The sequence below is a fragment of the Lepisma saccharinum genome, chromosome 14 (assembly GCF_977018435.1).
Source record: "Lepisma saccharinum chromosome 14, izLepSacc3.1, whole genome shotgun sequence".
NCBI lineage: Eukaryota > Metazoa > Arthropoda > Insecta > Zygentoma > Lepismatidae > Lepisma > Lepisma saccharinum.
Window position 1 is genome coordinate 47097302 of NC_139242.1, and position 11481 is coordinate 47108782.

The following is an 11481-nucleotide window of genomic DNA, read 5'->3' on the forward strand; positions in this document are numbered from 1 at the left end:
GCAATGAACAAACAATTGACAACCTTTCTAAAAAGAACAACAATCTCTAAATCACAAATTGGCTTTTGGCATGTACATAAGTCAGCAATATTTGAACACATAGAACATGTTACAAAACTCTTAGATAATAGAGAACAATGCGTACTATTGCTTTGGACTATTTCTGGACTTAAAAAAAGCTTTCGACACAGTACCACATGAGCAACTCACAAATGAACTAAACCAATATGGTATAAGGGGGTTGGTGAACTCATGGTCTATTCACAAAATCACAGTCAAACTGTGGAAATCTTACATAAAAAAATTCTTCTCTATCTGCCTGCCTTTCTAAATCTTGTAAACTATCATGTGGAGTCCCCCAAGGCTCAATCCTGGGATCAATACTATTCATCACATACATAAATGACTTGCCATTCGATCAAAACAACCTTACATGCAGATGGCACGAATATAGTGCTGACTGGCAAAAAATTAGCAAACCCTTAAACATATCATCAAAAACACAACAAACAGACTTTCAATGTGGTTCAGCAGCAAAAAACTAACAATAAATAAAGACAAAACAGTAGCAGTAAAATTCCACCACCCAAAAAATAAAAAGCAACAGCACATCAACTGTAAGCATAAAAAATGAAAATATTAAATTTCCATAAAATTTCTGGGCATATGGATACAAGAAAATCTCAATTGTGACACCCATATTAACTATCTAGCAGGAAAATTAAGCAGAATCATATAACCCATCAGACTCATGAAAGACATACCAGAAAAGAACACAATAAAAACCCTATATTTCAGTCTATTCCAATCGCAACTAACATATATATGGCATTATATTCTGGGGGAAGGCAATGAACAGCGCAAAAATATTTAGTCTTCAGAAAAAAGTACTAAGAATTATGACTGGAAAGAAATGGAATGAACCATATAGGGGAATCTTCAGGGACCTTAGCATTCTACCACTACCCTGCCTACGTAAAAGTGGATCTGACCAAGTTTTCCAAAGGCAACAAAGTACAGCACTACAAACAAGAGGAATAACACCAATTTTGCAGTTCCAATGCATAACACATCACTATTCAAAAAAGGTCCAAAATCCACAGGCATCCACCATCAGGGGCGTGCCATGAATTCTCGTGATAGGCAAGCGATGGATCAGCTTTTCATTTTGGTTAATTACATTTTGGAGCCAAAATTATAAAAAATTGGGCGTTGGTGAAAAATTTAAGGAGGGTATTGAGAAAATGGGGGGGGGAGTGGTCGTGAGGTGTGTGGATAAATCGCTGTTATACACACAGGAGAGGCTGGCATTGTAAAGAGGGCTCTTCCTCCCCCTGCTAACCCGGCTCCTACAATGTGTATTTTGTCATTTTCCCCTGCCTTTACCCCCTTTTTTAAAAGGAATATTGTTCCATAAGAAGGGTTATGACCCCCACCAATACCCCTTTTGTACGTCACTCACTGCACAAGTATGATTTTGAGAACGTTCATGTCTTTGCACTGCATTATGGAAATTACTGAAGTCATTCGCTGGCCTGTAAAGTTCCATGTTCCAACAAAATGATATATAAATAACAGGATTAACCTCTCCTGGAGTCTCCAGAATAGTCAATATTAGTGCGCTCTCAATATACCATTCCCACAGAGGCATTTCATGCATGTAGCTGGTGTTACCGCAGGTAACAGCAAAATGTAAAGAATTAAAAAGTTGTTTCAATAAAATGACAACATTGTTAAATATGTTAATGAACACCGTTACCGTCGAGTAGATATTGCCTAGGACATTTTTTCTGTTGCTGACAGAAGCGAAGAGGGACGCCGTTCTGCTACCCTGAAGAGGCAACAAGGGAGAAGAGGGCGCCAATGAAAGAAAAGAGCGGGGAAGGACTTTGGAGCATAGTGTGCTATGGGGTTATTCATATGCCTGTTAAGGGGCCCTGTTGCCGTTCAGTCCTACCGGATCAGCCAGTGTTGTCACATCAGATTGGCAGAAAAGAGCTAAATCCCGCCTATAATAGGAATACCATTTCTGTGAAGCAACTAGAGGTAGACTGCAGACCCAAGGCTGGATTGAACTACAACTCAGACCAGTTAGGTAATAGACGAAAATATTGTTCCTTGATGTGATTCGTGATTTGGACAAACCTTGCTCCAAAATACTAAGTTGGCAACAGTAGTACGTACAGCTGGGCCCTTCCTTTCCACAAAGGAGCGGAGTTCTGTTGTCTTCTCAGTGCTCACCACACAAACGTAAAACTGACCCGAGAAAAGTGTGGATCTTCTTCTTCCCCATCACACCTCATTGCAAAAGAAACAGAGACAGATGAAAAATTGACAAGAGTCGACCACTATTCATTGGATTTTTGCGGTAACTGTCTCATGAGTGGTAGTTCTTTCTAGGAGTGTTTGTGGCTAAATCACTGTGCTGATTGCAAAACAAAAACGAAATGAATAAATATCTACGTATATCACGACGTACGTGTTGTTGGTGAATGGGGCAAGAATGAAGGACGCTACATGTGTTCCACGATGACAAGCCCCCAGAGTACATGGCCCCACCTGACGGCAGTGGTCAGGTTGTGAAGAGCATAGGCACGGGTGGCTCGGGAACGTCAGTTGATTGTACCACAGCACCGTGCGGACGTGTAGGATGTACGACAGTTGAGTACGTTATTTCGAAGCCGTTGTGACCAGTGCGTGTGTGTGTGTGTGCCACCTGTGCACTGGAGTACAGTATTCCATAATTGTCACTGTCCTCACCGTACCATGGAACGCTACACATTTGTAGAACTAAGGGACATGCATTTTATCTACGGCCTTGCAGATGACAATGGTCGAGCAGCTGCACGCCTGTATCGCGAACGGTATCCGGACAGGCGACACCCCGACAGCAGGTTGTTTTCGAACGTGCACCGTACCCTTGGTGAGTCGGGTGTGTTACGTGCAGGCCATCATGTCGGTCACCCAAGACATGTGCGCACCGCGGCGGTCGAGGAGGACGTACTTGCTCGCGTGGACGACACACCGTCCACTACAGCGGCGTAGTGCCCACGTAAGGCTTGTAAGTCCACCTTACAAGTTGAAATTATTGAAGAAAACGTATTTCATTCCCGTATTTATCGCTTGAACACACACAGAAATATCAGACTGCAAGTAGAACTTTTAACGAAACAATTGAGGACTTGTTTTGATTCGAGTTGTTTCTCTGTAAGGCTTCTTCAGAGGACCTACGTGTAGGTGAATGGAAGAAATGATTTGGACTCGCTCATGGCGGGTGTGTTTGCTTACGTAGTGTATTCTCAACCAATGACAGGGCACCCGGATTCTGGGACAGATGTAAGGCGCATTACGAGTGGGTGCTAACTGGCGAGAATTTCTGTCCCCAGGCAGGCGAAGCTTACGCTGGCATGGTTGCCGCTGGGTATGACTCATGCTTGCCACGGTCGGAAGAGAACAAAGAAATTCGACTCCCGTGTTGCTTTAACAATGCTTGACGGGAGGTGTAACAAAACGCGTGTCATTTTTAATGTCTAAACTAACTATTAAGTTCACAAACGAGATGGTTTAATGTTGGATATTACCTCCATTAGAAGCAGCAAAGTTAACGATAAAAGAGGAATGTCTGGCAATCCTAGATCTGGCAGCGCCCGCAAAGTTTGGCGCGTGCATAACACTTAGCTTTATGATTTACAGATTTTTTTGACCTTTTCCTTTCACTAAGTTGCTTGATATGCTTTTCAAAATTTGCGCAAATATCGTAACCATGATAATAAGTAATATTCTCGAATGCATTTGCTTGCATTTGCAAATTGTATTATACGCATTTCCCACAAATGCCTTTTTTAGTGAAAGAAAAATAATATAAATATGACATGACCTTTCCAGAAGAGTTTGTGTCCTTAACTAAGCTGTACGCAAAAGTTTTCAATTGCTACCAGTTGAAAGTTGAGCTACAGGTAATTTATTCTGAATCCGAATATCGAGTAAAGAGTGTGTTTGAACTTCATGAGTACTTGCATACTACCCATTTGAATGAAGCTGTTGAACAAGTGTACAAACTAACAGAATTCTTCCTCACTGTTCCTGCCTGAAGCTCGTCGGTGGAAAAGTAGTTTTCTGCACTGAAGAGGATTCACACATTTCAACGCAGCACACAGACTCAGGCAAGGAAATCTGACTTGGAACTGATATCCATTGAAAAGGAGCTGCTAAAGACATTGACCAGAAACTCTCGATTCTACAACGACGTGATGGAGGTGTTCAGACTAAAGGATCGTCGGATCGAGTTATAGTATAAATGAGAATTTTCATTAAGTAATATGCTATTATTGTTAACATAGAGTGTGTGCATTCTGTGTTTGAAATTGAGTGTGCCCATACATGACTTAGATTCAAATAGATTCTATTTAGTTAAAATGTTTTTAGGTTTTTTTTATCCAATATTCAGGTCAGATTTATCTAAGGAGGCCTTACACCTTTCATAGAATTACGCTACGCCACTGGTCCACTAGCACCCGTAGCATTGCACGTGCAGTGGGAGTATCACAGTCGACAGTGTGGCGTGTCCTTCATGATGATCTGCTGTATCACTATCATCCACAGCGAGTCCACGCGTTGCTGGCTGGGGATTATCCACGACGTGTGGAATTCTGTCAACGACTGTTGCAGTTTTGTACCGACGATCCCCGTTTTTTGCGCCATGTGCTTTTCACCCGTGAGGGCATCTTCTATTGCCGAAACAGCCATGTGTGGGATTATGAAAATCCACATGCAGCAGTCGAGGTGCACCATCAGACCCAGTTTGAAGTGAATATCTGGGCAGGTATCATCGATGAACAGATTATCGGTCCATACTTGCTGCCACCACGTTTAAATAGCCGCCTCTATCGCACCTTTCTTGCACCAGTCCTTCCAGAGCTGCTAGAAGATGTACCCCTCAACGTGCGACATCGCATGTTGTTTCAATTGGATGGAGCGCCTGCACATTTTGATGGCACAGTGCGAACCCTTTTGCACCGTACCTACCCACAGCGCTGGATCGGCAGAGCGGGCCCCGTACCCTGGCCCGCCCGTTCGCCTGACCTCACACCAATGGATTTCTTCTTGTGGGGCCATGTGAAAACACTCGTCTACGAGACCCCGGTGCCTGACCAGGAAACATTGGTAGCGCTGATACTTGCAGCATCGGCCGAGGTGTGTACCATGCCAGGGATTTTGACAGGGTTCGCCAGAATTTCCTGCGACGCTGCAATGCCTGCATTGAATGTGGTGGCCGTCAATTTGAGCAACTTTTGTAACAACGTCAGTCCGGGGAACGACTACGTACTACGTACTATTCCTATCTGTAAGTGCACCTTTGCGTGGCAATAAACCTCCTGTGGCCGTAGTTGCTGTGTTTGTCCTGCTGGCGCACGACCTCTGTGTGACATCCCCTCGGTGTTGCTACGGGCAATCCCTCGTCCCGCATTTGTTGTCTCCTTGGCAGGTACCATTCCCTGTCAGGTCCTCTTTCTCTTTTGTTGCAGCGTGCTTTGTACTTGCTGCGGTGTCTCCCCACTGTGTTTGGGGACTTCCCATGCGCTGCATCGCCAGCGCCGCCATTTCTGCCCCGAACCATGTACGCGTCTGTTGCCTGTCGAGTGTCACGGACCACTCCGCATTCTCGGTGTGTTTCTTCGTCCTACGTCGTCCTCCCATGGTTCTGCAACCCCGCAGTACTTTTCTCGACTGCACTGCTTCAGTCATGGTGTTTGTTTCCCGCTGTGCAATTGTTACTTCATGCTTCATTGCTTCTTTTGTACCTACCCTTTCCCTTCACTTGTATTGCGGGACACTCCTATTTCCTTTGTGGAACCCCATGCGCATGCGTTGCGCAGCTGCCGCCTGGTGTTTTTCGGATGGGCGACTTTGGTGTTCCTTTTGACTTCTTTTGTTCCGCCTTTCTATCTTCACTGGTACTGGCTCTACAGCGGTGTGAAGTTCATTTTTACACGTTTTCGGCGTTGTCTAGCTCCTCACGGAGGCATCTCTCGGCAAAGTGGAAGGGGCACTTTCGTCTCTATTTCATGGGAGGTATCTGTGGTTTTCGTTTGTACCGTACCTAGAATCACCCTGTATATATATATATATATATAAAAATTACACATATATAATACATACAGCGTGGACGTCGGGTTTCCAACACCCTTGTCAAAGGCGAAGCGGGCCGCGCTTTCTCTTTTTCCAGCCAACTTGTGAATGTGGGTTCATTTCTTGCTCTCTGATTGGCTGTTGGAAAGTTAAGGTGCTCTAATTGTGAGAATATCTTATTTGCGCTGTACGTTAGGTTAGATGATAGTAGCAAATTTGCGCTGAAAATAGGAAATAAGATATTCTCACAATCAGAGCACCGTAACTTTCCAACATCCAATCAGAGAGCAAGAAACGAACCCGCATTCACAAGTTGACTGGAAAAAGAAAATTCGCCCGCCCACAGCCCTTTAAACTCTGCGTTCAGCCACCAGCTTTGACACGGAAAGTACGCCGAAAGTTTTGGTTACAAAGCGAATTGTTGTACACAGGGAAGCATTGTTCAGATACTGTAATTGACGTATGCAAATTTTATTTTATCGCTGTTGTGTTACTACCATGAATTATAGCCTGAACTCGCACACACACATAAGATCCCTTACATGCACTTTTTCTTTCCTGTTTTCCTTTGTTATGAAGTTGTAATACGTGACAGGCACGTTATTTTATTATTTTTTTTTTTACAGAGGAGACTGCGAAGCCAGAAGTCACGGTTTCGAACATTTGTTAAGATATTTTATCGCCTTCATCAAATCGTGCTCTTCGTTGCACTTGCCCTGTTGAAATGAGCGACATAAAATGATACAGATACGAAGAAAATGACGTTCGTATAAATATTGGAAAAAAGCTAGAAAATGTAACAAAAACTAAAGTATACAAAGCAAATGTCTTTCATTCATAATATGACAAATTGTTTATTCATTATTTAACACTGCTACCTACAATGCTTTGGATCAGATCAACGGAACGTACTTCCAATATTCCCTCAGGCCGTGTAGCAAGGCGGCAACGCTGTGCAAGTCACCTGCAGCCCGCGGAGTCTGAGATTGGCCGCATCTCGTCATACGTCATCGGCGCGTTTTCCATATTAGGATAGTCAATAATAATTTATATCTGTGGTCATACTTGAAATACACATGTTAAACTTCTGGATTTGGATCAAATGTGTCATATGAACGGCTTTTTACAATTTCATTGAATTTGCGATTATGCATTCCAAGATTGCACGTTTGCCTAACATTTAGACTTTTGAAGAATCTAGTGAAGATCTTCATTTGACTTTTTCCACAGAGGTGCCAAAATAATCAATCTTTAAGTACAAAAAAATCTCAATTTTATATCAACAGCTGATTATGAACTGTATGATGTTAAGTTCCCCGTTCTTTCAAAATGGAAGAAAAACTACACTTTTTAGTAAATTTTTCATTATAATAAGAAAATGCAATTAAGAATAATTTTCAGATGATGCTTATTATAAAATAGACACTTGAAGCTTTCCAATGAGGTATATTTGACTTTTTTCCACCTACGGAATACAAATTTACAAGCACGTAAACAGAGGGCTCAACATTTTTGTCACTGATAGTAGATTCAATTTTCAGCCCCCCCCCCCCCCCAACCCTCGCACGCATCCAGAAAGAAAAAGGTGCAATCAGTAAGTTGTCCGACTACTATGCGGAAGACCCGGGTTCGATTCTAGGAGTGAGTGAGTGATCTGAGGTTAGAATATTTTGAACAATGTCCCTGCATAGAACAGCTCTGAGTAATAACGTAATTTACTCACTATCGTCTTGATAAATTGCTAGATAAATGAGTTTTCATAGTTATTCAAAAGTGTTGGAAATTTACTTTTCGAATTTTTTAAAAAATTACTTACTTAGTAACATTTACTTTTGGATGCAGCTCTATTGACACTCGCATGAAGAATTGCCGCGGTGGCTCAGTCGGTGACGCGTCTGACTACCATGCTCAAGGTTCCGTTTTCGATCCCCGGCCGGTTCAAATCCGGGAACTTCTCTAACGTTGGAAGCGGCCCCGGCGCCCACCCAGCTTCGAATGACATGGGTACCTGGGGGAAACCCTGGGGGGTAAAGGCGGTCAGGTGCGTGATGCTGTTCACATCACCCCCACTCATGACCGGATCAAGAAAGTGTTGGGCGTTACCCCCACACCCCCTATACGCCTTCATGGCGTGCTGCTAAGCACAGGGGAGCTCTTTACCTTTTTTTTATGACGAATTGCCTTTCTAAATACGTTAGCTACATTTATTTTGTGGGCTAATATTAAAAAGAAATTAATTTTCTATTTTAAGACGATTAATCCAGTTAGTACATGCTAATTCATTCAGAGCGAAACGGAATTATTCAATTTCTTAAAAAATAATTAAAAACAATAATGTGAATGTTAGCAATTGTTGTGATAAGACCATCCAAATGCTGAAACACAGAGAATCGTTTTTTAACCTCGGTCTTAACATCAATCTTTTAATGAAGATAAAAATGCTTTTTCTTTATTTATAATGATAATATACTGGCATTTTATTGCAAATTTACTATTATTACTATATCCTTTGGGAGAGACTTCTTAATACACCATATAAGCTACTTTTCTTTATTTTAAATTACAGTTCAAAGTGTTAACATACTGATATGTAGTACTACAGTTATTCCATTTTGTTAAGTTTTTACACACAGTGTTCAAGTAAAAATATTTCAAAGTTAGGGTGGTATTTTAGTCATGAAGTTTACGTTGAATAAAAGTCTTATTCTCATAATTTTGAAAACTCGTGGAATGACTTTTGTTCTTTTGATCAAGGGTGGAATAACATGAAATTATAACATTTTCTGCATTTTGCATTCAATTTTTTTACCTAATTTATTTTGGTTATTCTGATGAAACGCCAGTGAACTTTATTTTCCTTCCTTCATTTAGAATGAACGATGCGAATTTACAGCGAGGGAGTTCGCCCCTCCTTCATGACGCACATGGTTACAGATATTCAGGAAAGCAACCATTTCTTTTAAGGAGTTACTTTCAGACAAGTTGTACACATTTTAAAAACCAAATAATAAATAAGAGCTACTTTTGCTAAAATATTTTGTTTATTGCTGAGCCAATTTGAATAGGTTTAAATAGATTTTTTATTTGTAGTATTTAGTAGGCGATCCTGTAGCCGTGCTGTTCGACAGGTTCGACATGGTAGGAAACAGTTTGGCCGGAAGCGTAGGCAACTGGGGCAGCAACAGCAGCAACTGGAGCGCCGTAGGCGACAGCTGGTGCACCGTAGGCAACTTGTGCGCCGTAGGCGACAGCTGGTGCACCGTAGGCAACTTGTGCGCCGTAGGCAACAGCAGCTGGGCCAGCAATGAGGCCAGCGGAGGCAACAGCCACGAGGGCAAAGAAGAGGACCTGGAAGAAATAAATGAAAACCATAAATATTTATGACACTTAAATCATTTTAGTTAGAAGTAGCCATTGTCAGGCTTATAACATGATATTAATGGTGCATATATTATTAGTCTGGTCTCAATGATCTATTGAATAACGTAACAAGGAAAATAGCTACGATTGGAATTCAAACAAATTCATAACATGCTAAATCTGCTGCAAATAGATATCTGGCATTTATCTGAGAATAGCGTCTTGGTGTTACCAAAGTTCTATCATCCCGCCGTTTTATCTACTTCAGAACAATATTGTGAGGTCACACTGCCTACGCAACTTAATACTTCACGAACGTAAACATTTTAACGTACGTGAAGTATTAGAGACATTAGATATGTTAGAAATCCATATTAATATCAAGGTCTCGATTCCTTGAATGATCGCTGAAGGAAAATTCATATTAATTTTAGAACGAATTTGCTCGTCCATAGTGTGGACGCAATTAACAAATTATAACTATAATTAAATTCTTGAAATAGAAATATATTCGTTAGTTTTTGCAGTGATATGAGTTTTCTTTTAGTCTGAATTCAATGGTTATTCTGTAATCAGCTCAGAGTGATGGAAAATAAAATCCCTTCTTTCAAAGGTTTAAAATTAACGGGCATAATTTCCTGATGGCAAAGTACTTTTAGTGAATTTTAACCTAATATATGCAAAGAGTTGAAGTTATTTCAACATTTTAAATTTTAAACCATGGAAAACAAACTAACTAATTTCGACCAGAGACTAATTTCTATGCGTTATTAAATATTTAATTATCTACTTATAATATCGCTAATGTCTGGTATTGATACATTCCTCATATTTTTAGAAATGCACTATAATAAAAATGTAACTAAAAATTAGTTATTCTTCAATTTGTGCAAGAATACGTTATGATTCTTACAAATTCAATAAATTTATTTTTAATAATTGGGCACTAGGTGTCGAACTAAAGCGCCGAGGGTCACTGTCTATATAATAAAGTACCTACTTCTTAATCTCAACACCAGTTGTCGAAAGTTCCTAGCATTGAAAACATACATATGCACATACGCACTACTTTAATTTTGAAAATATACTTAGTTATGAACCAAATTGCCACAACATCATACAATATAAAATTTAGTCTGTAATCGATTACTACTTTTTAAGGAGGAAAACAAAGCCTGTTGGTTAGTAGACCCTGGGCAGAGACGCAATTGAGTTAACACCAGGCGAACAAAAATGGTTTAAACTTTAAAAAAACTAGGACGCGTAGGTTACGTGTCTTCAATTTCTAGATTTGTGTTGCGCAGCCACAGATCGCATGGTAATACAGATGGGACGCTTAGATTTCTTACGGACCAAAGCAGTCAGAACGATAGTGCATGCGGGCAGGTGGCAGCACATGCATCTATACTTTTTTTGATCGGCGTACCCTATCTGTGTTGCCTGATACGATCTCTGACGGAGCACAACTATACTTTAATTTTCTAACTTGAAATTTCATTTTGCACGCAGAGATAGATGAAAATTAACAGAAAATCAACGTTCTCTGTCCATTCCCATCGCAAGGGTAACCATAGGCTTAGTGTAAAGAAGAAATCACTTACGAGCTTGTACATTTTGGTTGAGTCTTGTTGCTGTCTCTGTCGAGTGCTACAGCATTCCACATGTATCGTTACCTTTTATAGGACCACGAAATCGAAGCGGCCCCGCCCAACAACGGAAGGTCGTCTAGCTGACCTTGCTGCGAGGTGGCGGAACTTGGATCTGGAATATTCTTCTCGTTTACGAGTTGTTACGCGGGTGTTCAACATAGCTAAAGAAAATCTTCAAATCTTTCAGGATCGAGATGATTTTACTTTCAATATTTCAATTGAACTTACTGCAATTATAATCAATTATAATTGGTATGAATAATAGTCTGTTGTCGAGAGTGCTGGCCGAGCTCGTTGAGTACTCGACGAAGGTTGATAATCTGTGCTTCATGTCTTACTGGAG

General features: G+C 40.9%; 1 protein-coding gene across 1 annotated transcript; it reads right to left on the reverse strand.

Annotated features, from left to right (window-relative positions):
- Positions 1-9148: 9148 nt before the first annotated feature.
- Positions 9149-11144, reverse strand: LOC145998521 (uncharacterized). Its single transcript, XM_083134947.1, has 2 exons — positions 11091-11144; positions 9149-9477 (listed from the first exon to the last, which is right to left on the reverse strand). The coding sequence occupies exons 1-2, from the start codon at positions 11100-11102 to the stop codon at positions 9223-9225; spliced, it is 267 nt and encodes an 88-aa protein (XP_082991073.1). The 5' UTR covers positions 11103-11144; the 3' UTR covers positions 9149-9222.
- Positions 11145-11481: the final 337 nt, after the last annotated feature.